The 27,751-nt window shown below is 27.4% G+C and overlaps 3 protein-coding genes across 4 annotated transcripts; 1 reads left to right on the top strand and 2 right to left on the bottom strand.

Annotated features, from left to right (window-relative positions):
• Positions 1-8,396: 8,396 nt before the first annotated feature.
• LOC108335084 (uncharacterized) lies at positions 8,397-11,048 on the top strand. The gene is made up of 2 exons (XM_017571022.2): positions 8,397-8,748; positions 9,781-11,048. Exon 2 carries the CDS (start codon positions 9,926-9,928, stop codon positions 10,709-10,711), a length of 786 nt encoding a protein of 261 aa, XP_017426511.1. The 5' UTR covers positions 8,397-8,748; positions 9,781-9,925; the 3' UTR covers positions 10,712-11,048.
• Positions 11,049-11,442: 394 nt separating this feature from the next.
• Positions 11,443-14,232, bottom strand: LOC108335530 (remorin). Its single transcript, XM_017571567.2, has 6 exons — positions 14,126-14,232; positions 13,426-13,517; positions 12,899-13,144; positions 12,492-12,705; positions 12,272-12,353; positions 11,443-11,791 (listed from the first exon to the last, which is right to left on the bottom strand). The coding sequence occupies exons 1-6, from the start codon at positions 14,149-14,151 to the stop codon at positions 11,600-11,602; spliced, it is 852 nt and encodes a 283-aa protein (XP_017427056.1). The 5' UTR covers positions 14,152-14,232; the 3' UTR covers positions 11,443-11,599.
• Positions 14,233-15,057: 825 nt separating this feature from the next.
• Positions 15,058-18,573, bottom strand: LOC108335528 (3'-5' exonuclease). 2 transcript variants are annotated; one of them, XM_052869932.1, is made up of 3 exons: positions 18,455-18,573; positions 17,182-17,225; positions 15,058-15,907 (listed from the first exon to the last, which is right to left on the bottom strand). In XM_052869932.1, exon 3 carries the CDS (start codon positions 15,832-15,834, stop codon positions 15,217-15,219), a length of 618 nt encoding a protein of 205 aa, XP_052725892.1. In that variant the 5' UTR covers positions 15,835-15,907; positions 17,182-17,225; positions 18,455-18,573; the 3' UTR covers positions 15,058-15,216. The 2 variants fall into 2 exon arrangements, with proteins under 2 accessions (XP_052725892.1, XP_052725893.1); XM_052869933.1 differs by having other exon boundaries at positions 15,058-15,817.
• Between the last annotated feature and the right edge of the window lie 9,178 nt (positions 18,574-27,751).

Below are 27,751 nucleotides of genomic sequence, written 5' to 3'. Positions count from 1 at the left end.
GAAAATGGCAGTAGCGGGCTTTGGGTTATATATATATATATATATGTGAGAGGGAGTATTTTGAACTTTAACCGCGCTAGAATTAATTACCCTAAATAATTATTAAATAATAAGTATTTTTATGTATGTTTATTAGTTTTTTTAAAAATTAAAATATATAATATTACATTTGAATATACTAAACACTATTGTTAAGTCACGGTGGTTGTGAAAAATTGTGTAAAAGTCAGATTAATGATTAAATAATTTCTGAGCATGACCTTTTTTTTTTCTGACTTCGAAAAAATTTTCTTTTTTGGTTTTTTTGAAAAATTAATAATTTCATTAAGTCGATTTTTTCACTTTTTTTTCTTTTATCTTTTCCTTTTAGATGTGAGAATAAAGATTCAGCAGGGTGTTGCAGATTCAACAGGGTGTTGCAGAGGAGAGGTCGAGATTTAAAATCCCTTTTATAGATATATTTATATTTTGACATTTGAAATATTTCTTATATCTCATTTTTAAAGTTTATTATTTAAAAATAAAATGTGTAATGGAAGAACACAAATTTAGGTGTGTGATTTGATGATGAGATTGATGAATTAGGTTAAAATGGCTTTTGTAATGACAATTTTGATGATGAGATCTATCATAAATTTTGTCATTTTGCACAATTCTCATAAACAAAAACATCTTATTAACTTTGCCTTGACAAACATTAGTGACGAAAGCATAACATGATTAAGCTAAAATCGAAAAATATAAGAACTAAAAGCGAAAAGAAGTCGACACAGAAAACGGACATCACAAGGAGGTTTACACAAAATTGGTCTAACGGAAAACATGTTATCCACTGTCAGAAACGCAGTGACAAGTAATATATATATGTATGTGTCTCCCTCTGATGGAAATTCTTGTGGCAACCACATGCATCACAAATCAGAGCCCAAGCAGTTTCTTTGTTATTGGTCAGGGGCTTGTCTTCTCAGAATCACTCTTGTCGTCATACCCTCGTGTCTTATCATAATCACTCTCCTCGTCATGCTCTGCAATCCTCACACTTGTATGTTTGAGTTCTGATCCAACGTTAATAGATGTAGTAGAGTGTGGGTAAAGCATATTTGTGACAGTGACTCTTTATTTATAATTTGTTTTATGGACCTTAAACTGAAATGTCCAATAAAATATAAACAGAATAAAATATAAACAAACTTACTTAATATCTAGTTAATTATTTATAATTTGTTTATGAATATCTTTAATTAAATATTCTTGATTATTTTATCTTCTGTTTATCAATATTTTTAATCAGATATTTTTAATTATTTTATATCTTTAATAAGATATTTTTGTAACTATACATACATATATCTCGTAACTATATATATGCATTTAAAAACCAATTATATATGCTATCATTTCAATTCGGATTCAAAACCACACTGCACCAAATAAAATAAAACATAATCATCAATAAACCCTTTATTATACATATATAATTCTGATAGCTTAAACTTCAGTCAAAACAATGGGATTCAACCCTTCATAAAGTCTACAACACAAACTTACCTGCAAGCAGTCCACTTATAAGGGATTCTAGTTGTGTTAGCGTGGAGGGCTTTCTGAACATCAGGCCTGTTGTAGTAAATCTCTGCATACTTTTCTGTACATGGATCATAGCCAGACCAATGCCTAAAAGCCTGTGAATAAATCAATTTTCCATAAGCTCCTACGAACAAGATTATATATCATATATACAAAAAGAAACAACACCATACGATAAATTCAATGTCAACTATTTAACCTTACACAAACATTCAAAATTTATTTTCGCAAAAATTTATTTAACCTTACGAAGTCGATTTCTTATGAGAAAAATATGTTTCTGATTCCCATATTTTTCGCAAACTTTATTTTGATTTTTATATTACACATTCATAAATTAATTTTATAAAATTATACGAATTTAGTTATTACCTCAACTTCATGACAATAAAAAATATCACTAAATATACGTATAAAAAATAATAAAATAAAATATTTTCAAAAAATATAAAAATAATTAATCAATTTTAAAGTAGAGAAGACAAAAACACATTTTAGCTTTTTATTATCTGTTGCCCTTGACTTTAAATAACCAACTTATATATATTTTATCATTGAATTGTTTATATTAGTATTGAAAATTAAAACATACTTTTATATAATAATTCTTAGGTATGCTTGGGTTTTGTTTTAAATATCTATAATATTACTTTCATTTACATACCTAATAAATTAAATATCATTGTTGAAATTATTTTTCTCATCTACACTAATTTTCACTGGTACAGACAGACCTTCTTTGCCTCAGCCTCTCAACAAAACAAAAATCTTTAAACACAGTAACATAAATTGTTTTTTTAATAAATATAGGACTTATATATATGATATCTTATATTACATAATTGTATGATATTCTATAATTATATAATTCCAATATTTCAAAATTATATAAACTTTAATATTTCATGAGTATCCATCCCAAATCTAGAAAATGTTGTAGTCATATGAGAGTTGTTATTTAAAATAAGGAAAGTTAATTACTATAGAAGTTAAGGGTAACACAAATGGTTAGAGCAAATTTTTATAGATGGGTGGTAATGTGTTTAATTCTTGTTGTGTGCATAATATATGTTTATGTTTTTTATTATTTGTTTTACGTGCAACCGTGGTGTGTATTAATATTTATAATAATTTATGTTTGTGTTTGTTTAACTATAATTTTAAGTATTTATCTTAAGTCTTATCATAGAAAAGCAGAAGATATTGTAAGTACATTTTTGGTGATGAAAGTCGTTTTTGGTAGGGGAATGTGAGATTCTAGAAATTTTAATATTATGAAAAAATATACAAATGTGGTTAACTATTTAAATAAATGATAAAATAGTTTGCTATTTTTATTTTAATGATTTATTTTATTTTAAAAGATTTTCTAAAAAATGAGATTTGGTGAAAAATTATTCAATTAGAAAAATAATTATTAGATATTATTATTAGATAATAATAAAAAAAATAGAATATATTATTTAGGGACTTATCCTAATCAATTAAAATAAAAATATTAAGATATAATTAATTAAGTTAAAGATAATTTTATTTTATTATATTATGAAAATAATGGGCTTTTATAAATATTTAGAAAATAAACCCAATTGGGTTATGTATGTCTTTTATTAGATTATTATTAGATATCTTAGATAAATATCTTATTTTTATCTTTTATCTTTAGTTAGTTTGTTATTACTCCTTATTAGTATTATGAACTTTGTCCATATTTCTTCTATTATAAATAAAGTGCTCAATGTGTATATTCAATACAATGACAATTAATCTTATACATAGTTGTTACTATATTAAACACCTCTTATTTATATTGTTAAGATAGAAACTTTTGGTCATTAGCAAAAGAGGCAGGAACTTTGAGGGTGAGAATAATAATTTGATCGAGTGAAGGTCTATGAGAGCTTAGGGTGTTGTTAAAGGGCATTGTTTATTCTGGGAAAAAGTCTTAGAGGGAAGAGGATGGGTTTGAGTGTCATAGGACTTGAAATGATCGATTCTAATGAATAAGTGGTATGCTAGGGTAAGGAGGGATACACTACGGGTGTTTGTGGTAATGTGATTGTTTATGATGGGAATGTGATTCACTTTATGGATTGGGGATAAATATCTGAATAGGGTGGATGTGTGCGATTATTGTGTATTATCTTGTATTGTTTTCTGTTAGCTCACCCTTGTATTTTGTGGTTGTGGTTTTCACTTGCGATGATAGTTTTTTTACGAGAACAAATGATGTTATAGATGATGATGGTGTTGTGTAAAGCGAGGATATGCATGGGAAAATAGTATGAGAATTTTCGAAAATATTTTTGAGAAAGTAATAGAGTTTATGTTTAGATATTTTTAAACATTATAAGTTGTAATTGAATCAATTGTTATTTCCGCATGATTTTAATTATTTTCACGATAACTAAATAAAAATTTTTAATTTCACATTATTTTGTGATGGTATCAGAAGTCACTTTTTCTTAACTTAATTAATTACACGTGACATCCTAAAATAGGATGTTACACTATTCCTACAGTAAAACATCCTTCAACTCTCACTACCTAGACTATGACATTCTATGCAAGTTTGTAGCTTAATAGAATAAAGGATAACTTTTAACCAACACATATCCCTAGCCAAATACATAACACTAAACTAGGGAAGACTTCTACTTCTTCCTTAGAAGCCAAGATCCCAAATCATAATATTGAATACTTCTACAATTCCATTCCATTATGTCCCTTTCATGCTTATAAATCCACTTTTTATTTCACAAATCAACTTTCCCAAAAGAATAACACATTTCAAGATTCCCAAATTACTTTGAAAACTGGTAGTCTCGCTTAACAAGTTCCTATAGAAAAACCCTAGCTTAGCTAAAAATAGTCTCCCTTAAAGAGTTTAGTACTAGAACCTAAATACAAATTTATTTGCCAAAAAATAATAGACTCGCCCAATGAGACCTCATCTTTTAATTGTTTACGAAACTTAGATTTAATCGTCGCTTAGTGAAAGTTTGTTTTTCCAATGAACAAGCTTTCCCTAACTCTACGAAACTTGAATTCCACTATCACTTAATAAGAGGGGGATCACCTAATAATTCTGGATAACACTACCAGTAAATATGCACTTTCACACATTAAATCAAGAACCTTGCATATCAATAACAATTCCCACATACATATCACACATTTCTCATTGAAACAAATTAAACACAAACCAACTTTTTCTAAACTTGAACTTAATCATAAATATCCAAGTACATCCACTTGTGAAAACAAAATTCAAGATTACTCAAAATTAAAGTTAAATTCCCTTACCTATGTTAAACAACTTTTGCTCTCAAAGGTGCCCTCTAGAGCCCTATTCAAACAAAAAGACCTAATTTGACATCAAGAACCCTAATTAGAGGCCTAAGCATATAATCTACACCATAGAGCAACATAAATTCATCAAGAGCTCATTTGAGCCACATGTATTAGCCTAAAGCCCACATGCAACTCAAAGAATGAAAATACCTCTAAAGGGAAAGAAAAGAACGAACTCTTTTAACTCTTTGATCGAATGAATGCGTAGAACTCCTCACTATGATTGATTCTACGATTCTTGATCTTCAAAAATATGAATATAAAGATTAAGAACTTAGAGAGAAGACAAAGAGACGCTTAAGAGGAGTTTTGAGAGATAATGACTTTATAATAATGAACTTAAGTTAATAGAAAATATTTTTTTATAGTTTAAACCTTTTAATATTAAAATAGTATAGTGTCATTATTTTAAAACTACTTCTAACCTATAAGCTCTTCTCTAGGTTTTTACAATAAATCCTCCCTTTTTTACTATGCCTAGATATATTTCGATTCTTCAACTCGAGTATACCATTGCAAAAATTAATGATAAAATAGCGTATAAAATTAATGACTTATGTTGAAACTTAGAAAATGATAAAAACTGGTTATTTCATCAATAAGGTTCACTTATACTTATTTTTAGCTTTTAAGCTTAGGGCTTGAATATCGAACCAATCCAAAAGATATTAAGATCTTGATATACTAAAAATTGTACCTAAAATATATTTAAAGTTGAATACATAACTAAAGATACTGTATATTTTTGTAACTCAAACAACTTATGTATACCTATATATATATATTAATCTAATATATTCTAACAAATTCTAGGTAATTAAATATATTACTTGACCCTTATTCATGAGTTTAAAAACCTTACAAATACAAGAACTTATTATATGGAATGGAGTATTTATTCAATTATCTTATTCACTATTATAATCATATATTTTATATGTTTTTTAAAATTCTTATTAACTTTAATCATATATTTTATATATATTTTTAAAACTCTTACAAACTTGAATGTCGAAAATTTTTCTACAAGTAATTTTTATCTGTTTTCGTTACTAACTCAATCATCAATCCTTGAAAGTATAAACTCAACTTTCCAATATTATATATTTTTCTAGTTTGAAAAGACTAGAGCTGTCAATTTGACCCATAACCCCGGGGTTAGCTCTAACCCACTCTTAAAAAAGCCTCCTCTTAAGAAGTCCCTCAAATTGGGACCAAAAAAAAGCCCCAGCCCCCAAAGCCCCCTCTCAAGGGGGTTAGGGTCACGGTTAAGGTGGGTTTAGTCCCACTAAAAAAAATTTGGAAACTAAACATCAATATTCTCATAGTAACTATTAAAAGTACTAAATTTTATATTCATGTAATTGATTTCTTATTCCAAATTATTAAATAAAACTAATTAATTATAGTATAATAGAATATTTAATATTCAAAATAACCACTTTTTTAAATAATTAAAAACAATTACAAACCACACACTTAATTTTATACAACTAAATAGTATTACAAATTTTTTTTACTAAAATATTATAAAAATGCTTTATTTTGTTGTCAATTTTAATACAATTATGTCTTATATTGCAGACACCAATTATTAAAAAATTATATATAATTAGTAATATCAAAATAACCCCAAAGAGAAATAATAACATATTAAATTGATTTAATATTTTCACCGCTTTTACCGTTCTTAAAAAGAATCACTGTTTTGTTTTCTCGACTTCTAAAATATCACTCAATCTGTTTTTAATTATTTAAAATTAAAAATAATTCAAAAATTTATTATCTAAATTTTTTGGATCAAAAATAGTATTAATATTTTATGTGTAAATTAAACTTATGTTTATTTTGTTTTTTTCTCTTTGATAATATTTTCTCAAAAAAAGAATCACTGTTTTGTTTTCTCGACTTCTAAAATATCACTCAATCTGTTTTTAATTATTTAAAATTAAAAATAATTCAAAACTTTATTATCTAAATTTTTTGGATCAAAAATAGTATTAATATTTTATGTGTAAATTAAACTTATGTTTTATTTTGTTTTTTTCTCTTTGATAATATTTTCTCAAAATCACCATAAAATATATTATAGAAAGAAAGTTAATTTCTTAAAAATTTATAAAAAAAATGAAAATTTTAAATAGACCTAAAGTAGTAAAGAATGACAAATGTTACAGTGTTTCAATTCTTTGACTAACACATTAAATAATTTATTTTTAACTTTCAATTAGAACACATAACATAAATGTATGTTTATGTTTATCTTTATGACAATTAAACTGTAAACATTTTGAGTAAGTAGTACGACCAAATTAAATCTTATGGACGAATACAACTGCAACCTGCACAAGGTTTATGAGTTTTTTCTTTTTACTTATTATTTATGTTATGAGCATGATTTGTTGGGTATAAAATGAAAAAGAAAATCATTTATATTTAATTTCTTTTTCAATAGCTTTCTAAGAAAATAAAGAAGCCTTATTTTTTTTAAATTAAGAGTTTCAATTAGAGAAAATCTTCTCTTAAATTTCAATTTGGATAATTATAGATAGAAAGTTAATTTCTAATTTATAACCTAAAAAAAGCGAAATTAAATATTTAAATTTCAAATTTATAAAATTTCAAATTTATAAAATGATCCTCTAATTATATACTTAGAGAATCTAACTCAATAAATATTGTCATTTTGCTTTTGTTTCTTGATTCTAGAACTCTCGTCCTATAAAAATTTCAATTTATTTTTTATAGTAATTATTTTTGTAAGAGTTAATTATATTTTATCTTGTATTCAAAATGAACATTTTTTCTAAAAAAAAGGCCTATGGGTTGGCCCTGACCCACAGGGCTTTTGAAGATATTTTGGCCCTGTGGGCTTTTTCTACGAGGGGCTTTTTAGCCCTATGGATTTTTCTGGCCCCAACCCACGTGGGTTAGAGCCAAACCATGTAAGGGGGCCAAATTGACAGGTCTAGAAAAGACCATGTTCCTTTTCGATTAAATACACAGTACAATGGAACTATAAAAAATAATGTGAAATATTATTTTACTTTAAATAAATTTCATACTACCACACCCTTTTTAATTTTTGTCACTCTTCATTTTTAATGTATTAACAAATTGATTTAGTTATTTTATAAATTATATTTTATTGTTAAAGTCAATTAAAACTTTTCTTATAGCAGATCAGTCTTAAATTTTTAAAAAAATATATTAGAAATACTCTCATTCATTTATAAGAATTTTGTTCACGTACATCCGAAAATTTCTAGTCACCTTAGAATCAAAACAAAAGTAATTTGTGTGTTCTTTTCTCCTTTAATCCATGTAAACTTATTTTAGAAGGCAAACTATTGAAAAGTGGTATTTTAACCAGCTATCGTAGAAATTTTCGTTTAAATATTAATATAAAGTTATAAAGTTATAAATATTAATATCTAACAATAATAATCTTATAATATAAGTTCATATAAATCCGTTGATAACGCAGAATTGACCGGTGTCCCGGTCTGGAATTCTGTTCCTTGCCGATTCAGTTACAACAAAAATGGCAACGCCAACCTAATTTTCCAACGAAAACTTCCAAAACCTCATTTCACGACGTCGTTTTGCTCTCTCCTTCTCCTCCTCTATATTAATTTCACCTGCTTCGAGTTTCTCCCTCAGTCTCGTGCAGTTGGAAACAACACAAGAGAGGGAGAAAGAGAAACCCCGATCTTCCTCTTTCCATCTCTGCTCTTTCTTCGGCCCTTTCTAGATTCGTTGCATTTCATCACTCCTATCGAAATCCTTAAAAGCGAAATCGCGTTAACGGTGAGACTTTTTATATTTTCCCTTTCACCATGTGAATTTCAGCTCCCATGCTAATTCTTAAAAATACCAAGGTGGTGTGAGTTTGTTTTGTTAAGTTTAAATTTGTTTTTGAATCTCGAGATGTTTTGAAAATTTTCGATAGATCTTATGATTGGGATTGGGTTTTGTTATTATTGGGATTGAGTTTTGTTTTCATACTGTGCTAACAGCTTTGTCGTTGGGAACTTTGAATTGAGATTTGTCTTTGTTCAGTTCAAAACGGCTGATTTATCATGGATTCATGGTGATTGTGTTCGTCTGTTCCTTTGATTTGAAAACAGCGCTTGAGCTGTGCGATGCGAGAACTTAATGTGTGGCTTTTCAGTTTTTGACATTTTCGTTAGAGTAATGCTGGGGGTTTTGAATTCCAGTCGTGGTTTGACTATAGTGGGGGAAATCGTAGATATTAGCGGCCAGTGGGGTCCCGTAATCGCATTGGGGTCGTCAGACACTTGAAGACCCTCATGTTTTGACCAGGATCACAGCATGAACCGTTTTTTAAAACTTAGGATTCACTGTGCTGCTTCGTCGAGTAAAAGGTTGTTTTTCCAATGTAGGTAGTATAACCTATCGTGAAAATTTTGGTACTTTTACATTGTGGAAAATTGTCGACCAACATGGCCGATGTGGCCGTGGAGAGTCCGACGGCCTTGACATTGCCTCCGAGACTGGTCGTGGACCTTTTTCTCATGTTTTTTCCTTAGCAGTTATAATTTGTTGCTAATGATGTCTGCACATTAGAACTAAGTAAAAATTTTAGGGTGTTCAATTTTCACAAAGAATCTTGTGGTCTACTTATGATTCTATTGGTTTTGGATGTCAGACTATGCTAGATAGATTGGTAGTTAGAAATGCTGTTAAAAATTTTGGTATTACACTGATGGCTGATAGTAATTGGAAATTATGATAATTTTTCTTTCTGCACTTAATTCTTGAGATAGAACTGATTGTATTAAAGAAGCCATGCAATGATTTAGAGCTTTTGTTTTTCAGGGTTTGATTGAGATGAAACTTGACGGGGCTCCCTAGCAACAGGGAAAGAGAAAATGCTGAGACTCATGTTCATGAGAAAGTGCTTCTGTTTCTGACAGTGGCTTCAATGATTACTGCTGTTGCATCGTAAATTTGTTCATCTATCATGATGTGGAGTTTTGCATCTAATGCCCTTACAAGCCTTAGAACGAAAAGATGCTCCAAGCAGTTCAGTGAAACTAATGCAGAATGCTCAGATGATGAGGTCTGCTCTAATTCCAGCAGAGACGAAGGGCTGGAATGTCCAATATGCTGGGAATCATTCAACATAGTTGAGAATGTGCCCTATGTCTTATGGTGTGGCCACACCCTCTGTAAAAATTGTGTCTTAGGACTGCAATGGGCTGTGGTGAATTTTCCTACTCAGCAAATCAGGATCCCGTTCTTCATTTCTTGTCCATGGTGCCATCTGTTATCATTCCGGATCATTTACAATGGAAATCTTAAATATCCTTGCAAGAACTTCTTCCTGCTTTGGATGGTTGAGAGTCTGAATGGGGATCGGCATAAGCTTGTTTCCTCATCTGGGGACACTCAACCAATTTGGTCTCCCAAGTGCAACCTTCTGGGAAGTCAAGTTAGTACTTGTAACCAAAGAAGGGCCTCAATGAGTCCATATTCTAGACAGGTGGGATCTGACCGTCATGTTGGTGCTAGTGGAGACACACACTACTTTTCTCTTCACAAATCTCTGGATTTCTTTCTTCGCTTTACATCCAAGTTCCCATTGATCGTTATTTTTCTGCTGATTGCCCTTTTTGCGGTTCCTGGCAGTGTTGTTATTTTAATCCTTTACTTACTACTCACTATTCTTTTTGCCGTACCATCATTCCTCGTATTGTACTTTGCATACCCTACGATCCAGAGGCTGATAAGAGAAATTACATCTTAGGATGTATCCTTCAGCAGACTGTTACATCTTGTGAATCCGACTTCAGCAAATTCACAATATATTTTTGGGTTGATTGTTGTTCTCTGGTAATTTCTTTCTGTTAGTTTTAGGTTGTCATAATGGTTCACATCTTTTGTAATTTTTGTGCAATCCTCATGTCAACTATATGTTGAAAATCTGGGGAGGAATTTTATTTTTTGGCAGTTGTATTTTTATTCTTAATTCCCTTTTTATCTTTTTCCGAAGTGCGTAATTATTGTTTCGTACAAAGAACAAGGTTCACTTGCCAAAAAATTCATGTATCGAATGAGTGGTGAAGCGATTATATGTTGAAAAATGTTTCGTGCAATATCTATAATTTTAGGCTTGATTTGGACCCGAACTTAAATGGCATTTATGTTTTGCCCGTTCATTACATGTTTTAAAAGTTGCCAGATTCTTCACTCTGTTTTTGTAGGAAAATGTTTTTCTAATTGAAAGAGGTGAGTTTTAATATATTTGCATACGTAGACACTTTGTTATACAATAGTGCTGTATGATAACTGGGTTACATTGATTAAATAATTAAACACTTTAGTTTCAAAATATGATCAGTCATTTTATAGGTTAATTCGCCATTTCGTGAAAATAAGTTGACACTCAAACCAGGGTAATGATTTTTCTTTAGCAAAACTAAAATCTAAGCAAGAAAAACTATAAAAATAGTTTATACAGGCAGAAGCTTGTGTATCTGTTTAACTGTTCAGTTTTTCATTTTCCAAATTTTATAGGAACTTGCATTGTTTCAAAGTTTCAAGTGAGGACTAAGAGCTATAGATACAACTGTAAAACATATATTTAGATCTCCGTTAGTTCCCCAAACCTTGTGATAATACACAATTGGTGATATCAGAAGCAGAAGCAAATGGCTGGCATTTTGCCTGTTGATCGAATTACATTTCCCTTTGCTTTCGCTTTGTTTACTTCATTCTTCCGGCTTTCTTCTGTCCTGGTTCTCGCCCGTTCTGCAATGTTGTCTATAGATGTAATCTTATTTTGAAAATCCTCTAAAGCTCTCATCTTTCGTTTTGCATGTACTCTCTGCAGTTTCACAAGATCGTGATTAGGAATGACAGATTTTATGGCTTAAAATTGTATTACTTCAAGTACTTTTGAGCCGTGTTTCACATTGAGCCGTTGTCCAAATTATAACGTCAGATGTATTATATGCTTTGTTTTAGAACTAATGCAGTTAAATTTGTACATATCAGCATCATCTATTTATATGCTTGAACTCTGTAAAGTTAACGAATGAGACTCGAATCTATAAAGTTAGACCAAATACTTAATCTGTCTGGCTGTGGACGAATTGAACGGCTTAATGACATTTGATCAGAGGCCAGCATAAATGGTCGAATAAATTGTTTCCTTTAAAAGTTTATATGTCCACACTATTCACCAAACAATTTGAAGCACGATATATAAAACTCTTAAAATGTGTATGGCACAATAGAATCTTCCAAAACTTAATTGAGTCTAATTTAAGTTAGGTATAAGGTATAAAGAATGTCTGAGTGAAACCTCTTCTTCATATAGCTTGTGTTTGGCTTTGATCTTCTTCTTGTTTTCCCATGAATCTATCCTCTCTCTCAACTTGTCGTACCTGACAATTTCCTTAATATCATTATAAAACTGCACGTAATGCAAGGATCAAGCATGGTAGCATTTATTCAAATTCTGATGGAGCTGCTTTTTTGGTAGAAATTCAGTGTAATATGAACCCCCACATCCAAAAAATTACCTTTGTCTGATATCTTGAAGCTCGGTTCTCTCCCATTCATCTGCTTTTGTGTGTCTTTCGAAAGATTCGCCAAGAGTTGTCTGTCTTCCAAGATCATGCTTTGTTGAAGTCTCAGGCTTTTTATCAATGAATGTTGAAGTCTTTTTCATTGATGGTGCAGGGATAATTGCCTCTTCTGGCTTCTTACCTTGGTCATCTTTTAATCTAAATGAACCTGAGCATGATTCAGATAAAGTGAAATCTCAACAAAGGTGTACATCAACAAAAGTTTTATGCAATAAAGTGAAATCTGCTTCATGAGTTGTACAAAGTCATTTGATCCAGTTAAAGAATAAATCTTAAGAAATATTATGGGCCATGAAAACCCTTCAAAAGGGTAGACATTATTCATAAGTGGAGTTCTTTACCTGACAATCTCTTGGAGGCACTACTAAGTAGGGGAATTGGAGGTTTTGTGCCATTCACCCTGCTTTTGGTCTTTTCCAACAAGGCCTTCGGGCTTTCTTTCTTCTCTTCAGAGACATCTAGCAAATTAATTGCAAAGGCTGCAGCAGCTACTGCAGCAGCATGGTCCATGTCTCTGGACTCATGATCACCGCTTCTTTTCCTTGCAAACTGTTTCTGGAACCAATTCTGGCCACCCTTGTTTTCTCCTGAAATTATTTGTAACTCATTGATTTTAAGCCAAAAACTGACAGAAAGATATCATTTTCTTCATTCATATTTTCAATCTTTGATCAAATGGATATCCAACTCTTTCTACCCTTATTCTTTTAGTTCCTATTTATGGTTTCAGGTTTACTACAGCATAGCACAATCTTTCAGCTCCTTCCTTTTTACCTCTTCACCAATACCCTCTTTCTTTCCAAATATGATCTCAATATACAGATGATAAAGACCTAGAGGAGAAAGAAATATTTGTTTGAAACATTACCTTTGAAAGACCGAGTTTTTTGTATTGGTATTTTCGGATCCTTGGTGCCACCTAGACCAGATTTGCTCTCCTCTGCACCAGTAAATGGCACCCTAACAAAAGTGTTCATACAAACAGATAACAATTATGAACACTTTATCGTTGTTTTATACAATATGTGAAGGCATAACTGTTGAATGAAAAGCTACGTTATGCAACTACTACTATGTGCACGCATTCAATTACTATCAGCAAGAAGACGGAAAATGAGAAGGAAAGAAATTTGATTTATAATGATGATCCGTAGAGAGTATTATATGGCCTGGATCACTCCTTGTTCATACACATGTCAATTCATAATATATAAGTGGGTATAAACTTCATTTTACAAAATGATTTTGTAAGATTGAGTTAGAATTAAAAAATTACTTCTTAACAACATAATCGACCTTTAACTTATGGGAAAACATTAATAAAATTTGACTCTGTTACGTAAAAATTGTTTGGAACTGTGGTAGACTTGGACAACTAGTAATTTCTTAGTAATCAGATACCTAACCTCAAATGGCTCATGTTCAATTTATTGTAAACTAGACTTGACAACATAGCTAATGCAATTATGCTTTCATAGTCACAGGGTAAATACTTAAACAGAAGTCTATATATTTAGTGGTATGAAATACTGAAACATGTTTGACAGTAAAAACTTAGAAGTACTAACCTCATTTGATTCAAAAAATTGTCCATTCTAGTACAAATTATGTTATCTGGCTTCCCTTCTATGAGTAAGGTGCCGTGTCATCCATTTGCCACAGGTAGGTGGTTTCTGAAATATATAGAAGAAACCTTGGAAAGAAAACTTTTAGGTTTGTCTTGGAGTGCCATTTGGAGGAGCACAAGCAAGGTCAGATATGCTTTGCATGTGAAACCTGGTTTGGAACTCAAGTGCCTTGTGGGGGAAGACAGGTATTCTTTTCTTTTTGGAGAATTGCCTGTCACTGTAACCTGTAGGTTCTATTTGACATTCTCCATCCACCATATCCATATTCCTTTGCTCAAGATTTTTATCTTTCTTTCAATGCAGGGATTCATTTAATAAAGGGAAATAACATTAAGATGAGCTTAATCCATGCATAAGAAATTAATACTAGTCAAACTAATATCTGTAAGATAATGAGTTTACGAGTCTTCGTTATGGGTCAAACTTTTCTATCTTCAATCAATATGAAACTTAGGCTTAACTTTAATTTTCCATCATATTTCCCGTAATGACATTACATTAAAAGGAAATCACATTGTAATTTTAACGTTTTCATAATCTGGATCTGTTCTTTATAGAAAGAAGACACTTGCCTAGATTTGATTTTGCTCCTTTCTTCAGACAAATATAAGAATTAGAAATAAGATGAGATAAAAAGCGTTAATGTCTCTCATTTGAAAATATAATTTTCAGATGTTAATACACTTTCTAATCACATGAGAATCTTTTTTATACCCTTCGTTATATGGTTGGAGTATACACTGAAAACAATACATCAAAAACATTAGTAAGAATAAAATGTAGTTGTATTTGTGTCTTAACCCATGCAAATTTAATAGAATAAACCACCTCGTCGAAACAACCTGGCCGAGGGATTCAATGACAAAAGACAATAATAGAAAAACAATAGTTACAAATTTATTTATAACTTCATAACAACTAACAAATTCACAAGAAGAGTTAAACTATGTCGAAAACTTATAGAAATGATACATAAAAAAAGATCATATATCTCCAACAAAAAGGAGTAAATAAATGAATTAACATGAATGTTAATCTGATAACACCATTTTTCCAATCTTGAAAGAGGCATAAGCATCAATGCATGCATATTTAACCTGAACTTCAGTCAACTCTTTAGCTTTCCAATCACTGGTAACCACAGCTTTTGACTTCTCCATCTCAAGACCCACCAACTCCTTCGCCAGATATTTCAATGACCCAGAAGAGATTTTTTCAGGCCATCTTTTCTTTGCCAACATAACCAAATCTGTCCCTTTATTGCATTCCAATCCATAGTTCTTCTTAAGCATATTAATGTCATTCATCACCCCAACCCCAACAAAATCAAAGGAAGCATCCATCATAAAGCTCTGCAGAGAAGGAGGAATATTCTTCATGAAGAACAATTGAACGATCAAACACCTATCTTCAACGCAAAGTTGCAAAATTGCAACTTTCATGGTAGCCTTCTTGGTGGAAGCCTTCGGAACATGCATCCATTCAGTGTCAAGACCAACAACTTTTTGTTTGAGAGCATATGTTGATGAAAGCCATTGTTCAACGATGTTTTCTTCGTTAGTAACTATGGTTTCAATTGTTGTTCCATCGCACCATATTTCATACCTCCTAGTTGATGGTTCCACCATGTTTCTGTCATTCAGAGTCATCTTCAATTTCAAACTTTTTTTCTTCAATTATGCACTGCAATTCTAGTTTCAACAATACATATGTTTCTAGACACTAAGAGAAACTCAGTTAGTTTATCTTTTCATACAACTAAAAAGCCAATAACAAATAAATTAATCGTCCGATCATATTAAAAGTCAATAACAAATAAATTAATGGTCCAATCATATTAATACTGTGTAAATTACTTGAAAGACGTGTATATTTGCATTTTATTTTAATTATGTCGTCTTTTATGCATATATTACCATTATTTGAAAATAAGATAATAATTTATTATTTATTGTATATTGTATTAAAGATATAATGTAAGAAAATTATTATATAGAATCAAATAATCAAAATATAAGGGAAACAATTACTCTTTTTTAATATACTAATCTTCTCATTACCTGTTAGTTACTATTATTTGTCTTCTTCTTATTCCTACAATTCTTTTAGTTTTTTTTTTAATTTGTCATTCATTGTAAATTTTATGTAATTAATTTCAAATATTATTAAAAGTAAAATAAAACATAATTATTTATGTACATTAAATGCGATAATTACTTATGATAATATATAATTCCATTATATATATATATGATAGAAAAGATTTACAAGAAAACTGTATTCAGAATTTAATTACCATTATTAAGTTGATATTTCTTGATTGTATTTAAGGGTGAATTAAATATTCAAATTAGAAAAAGTAACAAAAAAATTAAAATGTTAGAATTTAAAAAAAAAATTAAGAAAATTGACGTGATAAAAGTATCATTTTGTTTGATTTTTAGGCATCTTATAAATTAATATCACATTAATGAATTATCTAGACATATATAAAGATATCCTCTTTTCATGTTTATATTTATTTTCATTCTTACTCTTTAAATAATATTTTTTAAACTAAAATAATTATTTTATTGATTTCACTTTTTAAATTCTTTCTTTAAATTTAACAGTTTTTTTTTTAAATTGAACCGTCTTTTAATTATAAAACTATTTTCAAAATAAATAAAAATAATTTACAATAAAGTAATAACAATTATTTATATTTAATTTAATAATTAATTATAATGATAACAATAATAATAATATAATTTTATTGCTTTTTATTATCTTAAAAAAATAACACATGTGTTTTTAAGTAGTTTTTATTAATGAAAATTAATATCACATACCATGAAGAGTGGGTTTATATATATTTGCAATATTCTGAGAATAAAAAAACTAAAATAGAAAATTTCAATGATTAAACAGCATGATTAATAATAAAACAATTGTGAGTTCATAGTAAGAATGTGGAGAGATTAAAGGATATATGGATGGAGAATTGAAAAGCATACCTCTATGTAATTTGATGAGGTGAAGATTATGAAAGTAAGATTTCCTGAATTTTAAAAGAAGTAAGAAAAAAGAATATAATGTGTGAGTGAATTGAGTGTGAAATAAAAAAAAATGGAAGTAAAGCAAATATATAGCTTAAATTTTTTCAAGAAATTGAAGTTATTTCCAATCAATCATTCTTTTGTATCAATATATCTCTTACCAATATTATCATATATCACTATTGCAAGTGTTGTGAGATTTAGTTTTTTTTGGCATATTTGATATTTTTTCAATAATAATTTAAATATGTTTTTAATCAATAAATTTATACATAAAAATAAAATTTGTTCATATTTCAAAATTTTAAAATAATTTAATTCTCAAAATTAAAATTAAATAAATAAAATGTTTTTAACCTATAATATAGGTTGAGTTATATTATATAAATTAAATTTTAAAAGCGTAGACAAAAATGTGCGAAAGTTTAAAACATAAATAAATTTCAATTTTAGATTTAAGTTTAGCATTAAAAATATATTAAATAATACTATATATTTTTCTTTATTATTTCTCTTTATTATTGTTCTTTATTAAATAATATTACATATTTTTCTTTATTATTATTATTATTTTATTAAAATTATAAAAGAAAGCTAAATATGAAGATAAAAGGATAAAAAAGAAAAAAATGTATTCACATACACATTACCTTAAATAAAATTCATATAAAGATGAAAATAAGGTTTGAAATTAAAACATTTTAAGAAATAAAATAATTTTTACTAAGTCATAATACATTTTTAATTGTTCGAAACAAAACTAAATTGAAAAATACAAATATTTATTTTAGTCTTCCAAGATCAATTAGAGCACAGATCAATTCTATCTCAAATAGACACCCTAGTCAAAGAATTTGAAACAACTAAAACATAATATGAGTAATTTAAATTTTGAATAAACATGATCAAATCATAATAATTAACTAATATTTTTGACTATAAGTGTGAAAGTGGTCAATGGTGTTGATTTGGTACATAAAACTACTTGTAGATTCTTAATTATTAATTCTAAAATTTCTAAAAACAATATTACAAAATATGGAAATATTATTAATAATGAAGGTCTCAACGAATTTCAAAACTCATTGAAGACCTCAACAATTTTCATAACTCGTTAAAGGTCTCAACCATTTTTCTCCTCACCAATTTTTCCAGATCAATGCATAGACCAAACCAACATCATTAAAACTCTATAACTATGCAAATGTAAACAAAAAACGTAAACAAATACCTTAGCTTTACTTTGAAAAAGTGACCATGGTGAAAAGGGTGTTGTGCTAGTATGTGGTGCTATGAAACTTTTGGTAGTGGAGTGGCACGAAAAGAAGAACAAAAATGAAGAAGAACAAAGACGGCTAGGTTAGACAAAGAATAAGAAGAGAAAAAGTGAGGAGGGTTTTAAAGTAAAAAGTTAACAAAGAATTACCTAAGTTAAAAACTCATTTTACCTATTCCCATAATTTGTGTCTCTGTCAAAGTAATTCCAAGTCCTGCTTTTATTAAAAACTCCTCATATGACATTAATGGTTTCTTGGAGCAAAGATAATTTGCTGAAGAAAAATCCCAAATTTCAACCTTGTTTCATGGACGAACATAACGGATTTATCCGTTAATAAATTAAATCAATAATACCTTGTCAACGAATATATTTATTAATAGAACATATACATCCATCAATAATTTCAAAATTATTAACATAACTTTTTGTCGATAAATATAAAACACGTTTCTATTGAAAAATTTGTCAATAATTAACATTTACAGACGAATCTTATGCCATCGATAAATATATATTAGTAAAACTTGTTTTTTCTATAATATCTTTTATTATTTAAAAAAATTTGTAATATTTTTTCACATCTCACTTCAAAATTATGTTATATGACACTATTTCTGTGATGTGACAATAACAATGTGATGTAACAATATCACATGAGAGAGTCTCAATTTAATCTTTATATATTTTTCTTTTTATTCAATTTAATTCTATATTTTTATAAAAATAAAACAATGTTGTTCCTCTTCAAATTGGGACAAAATTTATTCTTCGTATAAATCTTATACTTAAAATTGACATTTTTGTTAAACATTTTAGAAGATATTTTTATGTTAACTTTAAAATATCTTTATATATATATATATATATATATATATATATATTTATTTATTTATTTATTTGAAGTCATGTTAATTGGAGTTTGAATATGATATTAAATCTAATGTGAAACGAAATATAAATGAGACAACCAAAATCAACATATTTTTCTCATAATATGTTAGTTTCTATTATTTGTCTTCTTCTTAATCCTACAATTCTTTTCGTTTTTTTTTTTAATTTGTCTTTCATTTTAAATTTTATGTAATTAATTTTAAATTTTATTAAAAGTAAAATAAAAGATGTAACATCCTAAAAATACAGTTTAAAAACTATATAAGGGAATAATTACATGTTAATAATATTCCAGATCAGTCTTACAAAAGATGAGTAGTACGCTTATGGCCGAACGTTTTTACAAGATAACGGGAAAATTAAAACGGTACAAATATGCAATTTAGACCGAACGGTTTACAGAAGACGTACCGAGCAGTCATACAAAAGAAGAAAACAACAGATGATCGAATGGTTATCACACAAAGAAACTAACTACTGATCGAACGACTCTACTGTTCGGTCTTAACTTCTACCTCGTCCAAACTTTCTTCTTCCAGCGCCTCTTCCAGCAAAGCTTCTCCTTCTACTCACATCCACACGAATGATCATTGCAACAGAAGGACAACCACCGAACGTACAAAACGGACAAGACAGGAAATATGGTAAGCTTATGTAATTTAATTCAATTATCAACATATATCTCACTCAATCAATTTAAACAAGATAACTCATTAACTCTTTCATGCAAAGCCTAATACTAGACTCTGACTGTCCGGACTGTATGAATTATGTGTAGCTACGACGTTCGTGCACCCGGGTGATGTAGTAACTGGGATACCCTCAACAGCTGCCACCCAAGGTTAGTCCGTTCCGTCCAAATTAACCATAAGGACGAGGACCTCCTGCCATTCTCACACATGACTTACCCTTCTCTACGTGAGAAACGAGTAATCACGGAATATCAGGATGAACCGCCAGCTTAGCGTGCCCACATTCATACTTTACCATTCCAATATCAAATCATGAGATATTCCTCCCCGGAACACTCTTCCATAACCAAAGTCATTTCATCCATATCGTATTCTATCATCTTTCATTATTAAAACCTCAACTGAACCAATTTGAATAATGATCCCTTAGGATACCAAATACCGCACGTTAGTTTTTAATCCAAAAAAAGACCGAACACTTGGAGTGAGACCGAGATGTCTCCAACTCAAACATAATCAAATTGAGAGAGTTACTCACTAGTTATGAAATGGACCGAATATAATAATACTTCTCAGAGACTAATATAATCGAATGTTGTTTACCAAGTGAGCCAATTTAATGAACTGACTCTTGAGAGTTCAAACCGAACACCGTAAAGCCTAGGCCGAGTACTAGGACTCTAGGCCGAAACCAATTGAGACAGGTACCGTAGGACACCAAATAATAATTCTTGACGGAATCATATGAAGAAACCGATCGCCAATAAATACTTAGCTTCTTAATGAGCTAAACCTCAAGGAAACCGAATGTCAGTTGAAGACTGAGCACTGTAGAGAGCAAACTCTATGGAGTTTGGATGAACGCTCTTATTATAAAGATAGATTACGGAAACGAGAAAGAGCATTTGGTGTAAGACCGAGCACTTACTTAGTACGAGCGCTTGGTGTAAGACCGATCACTACTTAGTACAAGCGCTTGGTGTAAGACCGAGCACTACTAAACTTATAAAAGAAAGGCTTGATAAATATAATAAGATACCATTTAAATAGTGTTCACGAACGAACGAAATATACAAATACATATATATATACTTAAGTTTACCATCAAACACCAAGGAACGAATATCCTTGGTTGAACGCGTATATACAGATATTACAGAACGAAGACGCTCGGTCCTCAATTGGAATTCTTTCCAAATGAAAGAATCCAGTTCCAACCGAGTCCACAGGAAAACCCAACGGTCAAAGATCTTCAGTGACGAACATCAATTTTCACATAAAACTCTAGACTTAGAATTCATAATCTTATCAATACATTTCTCAACATCTATCTTCATACATTCATAGATTCATATCGTAGTAAATATTCACACTTCATACAGTCAAAACATATCAACAATCATACTTTATATTCATTCAGAAATCAACCAACATTCAAAACAAAAATCTTAATCAAATTATTAGAAAACTATATTCAGAATTTAATTACCATTATTAAGTTGTAATTTCTTGATTGTATTTAAGGACGAATTAAAATTTCAAATTAGAAAAAATAACAAAATAATTAAAATGTTGAAATATTTAAAAAAAATTAAAAAATCATAAATCTATTGGCGTGATAAAAGTATCATTTTGTTTAATGGCATCTTATAAATTAATATCACATTAATGAATTATCTAGACATATATAAAGAGATCCTCTTTTCATGTTTATATTTATTTTCATTCTTACCCTTTAAATAATATTTTTTAAACTAAAATAATTATTTTATTGATTTCACTTTTTAAATTATTTCTTTAAATTTAACAGTTTTTTTTTAATTTGAACCGTCTTTTAATTATAAAACTATTTTCAAAATAAATAAAAATAATTTACAATAAAGTAATAACAATTATTTATATTTAATTTTATAATTATAATGATAACAATAATAATAATATAATTTTATTGGTTTTTATTATCTTAAAAAAATAACACATGTGTTTTTAACTAGTTTTTATTAATGAAAATTAATATCACATACCATGAAGAGTGGGTTTATATGTATTTGCAATATTCAGAGAATAAAAAAACTAAAATAGAAAATTTCAATGATTAAACAGCCTGATTAATAATAAAACAATTGTGAGCTCATAGTAAGAATGTGGAGAGATTAAAGGATATATGGATGGAGAATTGAAAAGCATACCTCTATGTAATTTGATGAGGTGAAGATTATGAAAGTAAGATTTCCTGACTTTTAAAAGAAGTAAGAAAGAAGAATATAATGTGTGAGTGAATTGAGTGTGTGAAATAAAAAAAATGGAAGTAAAGCAAATATATATCAAGAAATTGAAGTTATTTCCAATCAATCATTCTTTTGTATCAATATATCTCTTACCAATATTATCATATATCACTATTGCAAGTGTTGTGAGATTTAGTTCTTTAGGCATATTTGATATTTTTTCAATAATAAGTTAAATATATTTTTAATTAATAAATTTAAACATAAAAATAAAATTTGTTCATAATTCAAAATTTTAAAATAATTTAATTCTCAAAATTAAAATTAAATGAATAAAATGTTTTTAACGTATAATATAGGTTGAGTTATATTATATATATTAAATTTTAAAAGTCTAGATGTGCGAAAGTTTAAAACATAAATAAATTTCAATTTTACATTTAAGTTTACCATTAAAAATATATTAAATAATATTATATATTTTTCTTTATTATTTCTCTATATTATTGTTCTTTATTAAATAATATTACATAATTTTCTTTATTATTATTATTATTTTATTAAAATTATAAAAGAAAGCTAAATATGAAATAAAAGGATAAAAAAGAAAAAAATCTATTCACATATACATTACCTTAAATAAAGTTCATATAAAAATGAAAATAAGGTTTCAAATTAAAACATTTTAACAAATAAAATAATTTTTACTAAGTTCTAATACACTTTTAATTGTTCCAAACAAAGCTAAATTATAAAGTAACAAATAGTTATTTTAGTTTTCGAACATCAATTAGAGCACAAGTCAAATCTATCTAAAACATGAGTGTTTCATCTTACATCTCTAAGATCTCATCCTGTACTTCTAAAAATTCCACTTTTAACTTTCCGACATCTTCCATCTTCAACTTTTTCAAAACTTTTATTTTTAACTTAAATATTTTTCCATTTTCTTTTCCTTTTTATTAAAAACAATCTTCACCAGCTTAATAATAATTTAATTTAATTTAAAATTTAAATATTATTTAAAATGATTTTGTATTTTAATAATTATTAAAATATAATTTATATTATAATAATAATTATATTAAAAACATAAAAATAAAATAATAATAATAATTATAAAATATAATAAGAAATTTAATTTAATATATTCAAATATATTAAATTATAATAGAATATTAAAATAAATTAAATAATTATTAAATTTTAAATAAAAATGAAAATTTAGAAAACTTATTTATATATTAAAATCTGTAAACTATTTAATATTTTTACTTTTTATTTAAAATTTAATAAATATTAAACATATATAAAAATTATAATATTATTTATTATATTTTTATATTTTAATAATTAATAAAATATAATTTATATTTTTAAAATAGTTCTATTAAGAAAATTAAAAAATAATAACTAAAATAAGAATAGGAATGAAAATAAAAATAATACTTAAAATCATATTTAATATATTTAAATATATTAAATTATATTAAAATATTAAATTAAATTTAATAATTATTAAAATTTTAGAAAAACAAAATTTTGAAAAATTTGTGAATAGGATATATATATCCGATAAGTTATGAATCAGATATCTATATCCGATAAAGAATGGTTTTTAAAATTTTATTTTATATATAAATTTTAATAATTATTTAATTTAATTTAATATTTTAATATAATATAGTATATTTAAATATTTTATTTAATATAATTTTATTTGTTATTTGATAAATAATTGTTTTAAAATTTTACTTTTTATTTAAATTTTAATAATTATTTAATTTAATTTAATATTTTAATATAATTTAATATATTAAATATTTTATTTAATATTTTATTTTTATTGTTATTATTTTTATTTTAATTATTTTATTTTATATTTTTAATATAACTATTATTATAACATAAATTATATTTTAATAATTATTAGAATATAAAATTATATTAAATAATATTTGAATTTTAAATTTAGTTATTATTAAGGTGGTGTAGAATCTTTTTAACAAGAAAAAGAAGAAAATAAAAATATATTTATTAAAGTTAAAAATAAAATTTTCTATGAAGTTAGAGGTGTAGGATAATGATGAAATTTCAAAAGGTTAAAAGTGGAATTTTTGGAGGTGCGGAATGAGATCTTGGAGGTGTATGATGAAACACTCCTGAAACAGACACTCTAGTCAAAGAATTTGAAACAATTAAAACATAATATAAGTAACTTAATTTTTGAATAAACATGATCAAATTATAATAATTAAATAAAAGTTTTGACTATAGGTGTGAAAGTGGTTAATGATGTTGATTTGGTACATAAAACTACTTATAGATTCTTAATTATTAATTCTAAAGTAATTGAAATTTCTAAAAACATTATTACAAAGTATGGAGATATTATTAATAATGAAGGTCTCAACGATTTTCAAAACTCGTTGAAGACCTCAACGATTTTCAGAACTCGTTGAAGGTGTCAACCATTTTTCTCCTCACCAATTTTTCCAGATTAATGCGTAGACCAAATCAACATCATTACAACTCTATAACTATGCAAATGTAAATAAAAACGTAAACAAATACCTTAGCTTTACTTTGAAAGAGTGTCTGTGGTGCAAAGGGTGTTGTGCTAATATGTGATGTTATGAAACTTGTGATAGTGGAGTGGCACGAAAAGAAGAACAAAAATAAAGAAGAGAAGAAGAAGAACAAAGGCGGCTAGGTTAGACAAAGAATAAGAAGAGAAAAAGTGAGGAGGGTTTTAAAGTAAACAGCTAAAAGAAAATTACCTAAGTTAAAAACCCATTTTACCTATTCCCATAATTTGTGTTTTTGTCAAACTAATTTCAAGTCCTACTTTTATTAAAAACTCCTCAGATGACATTAATGGTTTCTTAGAGCAAAGATAATTTGGTGAAGAGAAATCCCAAATTTTGACTTTATTTCATGGACAAACATAACATATTTATCCGTTAATAATAAGAATGTGGAGAGATTACAGGATATATGTATGGAGAATTGAAAATCATACCTCTATTTAACTTGAATCTTTGATAACTTGATAAGGTGAAGATTATGAAAGTAAGATTTCCTGCATTTTAAGAGAAGTAAGAAAGAAGAATATAAAGTTTGAGTGAATTGAGTGTGAAAAAAAAAATGGAAGTAAAGCAAATATATAGCTTAACTTTTTTCAAGAGATTGAAGATTATTTCCAATCAATCATTCTTCTGTATCAATATATCTCTTAACAATATTATCATATATCACTATTGCAAGTGTTGTGAGATTTAGTTTTTTTTGCATATTTGATATTTTTTCAATAATAAGTTAAATGTGTTTTAATTAATAAATTTATACAAAAAAATAAAATTTGTTCATATTTCAAAATTTTAAAATAATTTAATTCTCAAAATTAAAATTAAATAAATAAAATGTTTTTAACCTATAATATAGGTTGAGTTATATTATATATATTCAATTTTAAAAGTCTAGACAAAAATGTGCAAAAGCTTAAAACATAAATAAATTTCAATTTTACATTTAAGTTTAGGATTAAAAATATATTAAATAATATTATATAATTTTATTTATTATTTTTCTTTATTATTGTTCTTTATTAAATAATATTGCATTTTTTTATTTATTATTATTATTATTATTATTATTTTATTAAAATTATAAAAGAAAGCTAAATATGAAGATAAAAGGATAAAGAAGAAAAAAATATATTCACATATACATTAGCTTAAATAAAATTCATATAAAGATGAAAATTAGGTTTCAAATTAAAACATTTTAAGAAATAAAATAATCTTTACATATAAGTCATAGTACATTTTTAATTGTTCGAAACAAAGCTAAATTAAAAAAGTAACAAATAATTATTTTAGTTTTTGAATATCAATTAAAACACATGTCAAATCTATATGAAACAAACACTCTAGTTAAATAATTTGAAACAATTAAAACATAATATGAGTAACTTAAATTTTGAATAAACATCAAATCATAATAATTAAATAAAAGTTTTGACTATAGGTAAAAGTTGTCAATCTTGTTGATTTGATACATAAAACTACTTGTAAATTCTTAATTATTAATTTTAAAATAATTGAAATTTCTAAAAATATTATTACAAAATATGGAGATATTATTAATAATGAAGGCCTCAACGATTTTCAAAACTCGTTGAACGTCTCAACGATTTTTCTCCTCAGTAATTTTTTCAAAAGAATGCATAGGCCAAACCAACATCATTAAAACTCTATAACTATGCAAATGTAAACAAAAAACGTAAACAAATACCTTAGCTTTCCTTTGAAAGAGTGTCTCTGGTGCAAAGGGTGTTGTGGTAGTATGTGATGCTATGAAACTTGTGGTAGTGGAGTGGCACGAAAAGAAGAACAAAGATGAAGAAGAGAAGAAGAAGAACAAAGGCGGCTAGGTTAGACAAACAATAAGAAGAGAAAAAGTGAGGAGGGTTTTAAAGTAAAAAGTTATAAAAGAATTACCTAGGTTAAAAACCCATTTTTCCTATTCCCATAATTTGTGTCTGTCAAACTAATTCCAAGTCCTGCTTTTATTAAAAACTCCTCAAATGACATGAATGGTTTCTTGGAACAAAGATAATTTGGGGAGGAGAAATCTCAAATTTTGGCCTTGTTTCATCGACGAACATAACATATATATCCGTTAATAAATTATATCAATAATACCTTGTCAACAAATATATTTGTTAATAGAACATATATATCCATCAATAATTTCAATCTACTAACAGAAATTTTTGTTGATAAATATAAAACATGTGTTTGTTGAAAAACTAGTCAATAATTAACATTTACCAACGAATCTTATGCCATCAATAAATATCTATTAGTAAAACATGTTTTTCCTATAATATTTTTTATTATTTAAAAAAGATTGTAATATTTATTTCACATATCGCTTCAAAAATTGTGTCATATGACACTACCTGTATGATGTGGCAGTAGTAGTGTGACATAACAATATCACATTAGAGAGTCTCAATTTAATCTTTATATTTGTTTTTTTATTCAATTTAGTTCTATTTTTTGTAAAAATAAAATAATGTTATTCCTCTTTAAATTTGGACAAAATTTATAGAAAACGAGGATCCATCTGAGACATTCGTACATAAATAGGGATGTCGAAAAGACATTCGTACATAAATAGGGATGTCGAAAAGGATTAAACCTTTTATTTTTAGGACTAAATTAAATAGAAAACAAATATAGGACTAAAGGTGAATATATCACGTAACACTCTCATATCACACTCCCAGTAGCACATTGTCCAATTTTAAAGTGAGATATGAAAAAAATCCAAAAAATTAAAAAGAAATTAAAAAAATTGAAAATAATTTAAAAAATCCTCACACTAAGATGTATCTTCATATGATAACAGAATTTTACCAATAATCACTT

Source organism: Vigna angularis, chromosome 10 (assembly GCF_016808095.1).
Source record: "Vigna angularis cultivar LongXiaoDou No.4 chromosome 10, ASM1680809v1, whole genome shotgun sequence".
Taxonomy (NCBI): Eukaryota; Viridiplantae; Streptophyta; class Magnoliopsida; order Fabales; family Fabaceae; genus Vigna; species Vigna angularis.
This window is presented reverse-complemented; position numbering and strand designations above follow the sequence as displayed.

What these genes read in the sequence shown, in the direction of transcription:
- LOC108335084 (XM_017571022.2), top strand. Translation starts at nt 9,926, where the DNA reads ATGATGTGGAGTTTTGCATCTAATGCCCTTACAAGCCTTAGAACGAAA.
- LOC108335530 (XM_017571567.2), bottom strand. Translation starts at nt 14,151, where the DNA reads ATGGACAATTTTTTGAATCAAATGAG. An exon ending in AATTTTTTGAATCAAATGAG is followed by an intron (nt 13,518 to 14,125) that starts GTTAGTACTTCT and finishes CACTTTTGTTAG; the next exon opens with GGTGCCATTTACTGGTGCAG. An exon ending in ACAAGCTATATGAAGAAGAG is followed by an intron (nt 11,792 to 12,271) that starts GTTTCACTCAGA and finishes GTGAAACTGCAG; the next exon opens with AGAGTACATGCAAAACGAAA.
- LOC108335528 (XM_052869932.1), bottom strand. Translation starts at nt 15,834, where the DNA reads ATGACTCTGAATGACAGAAACATGGTGGAACCATCAACTAGGAGGTAT.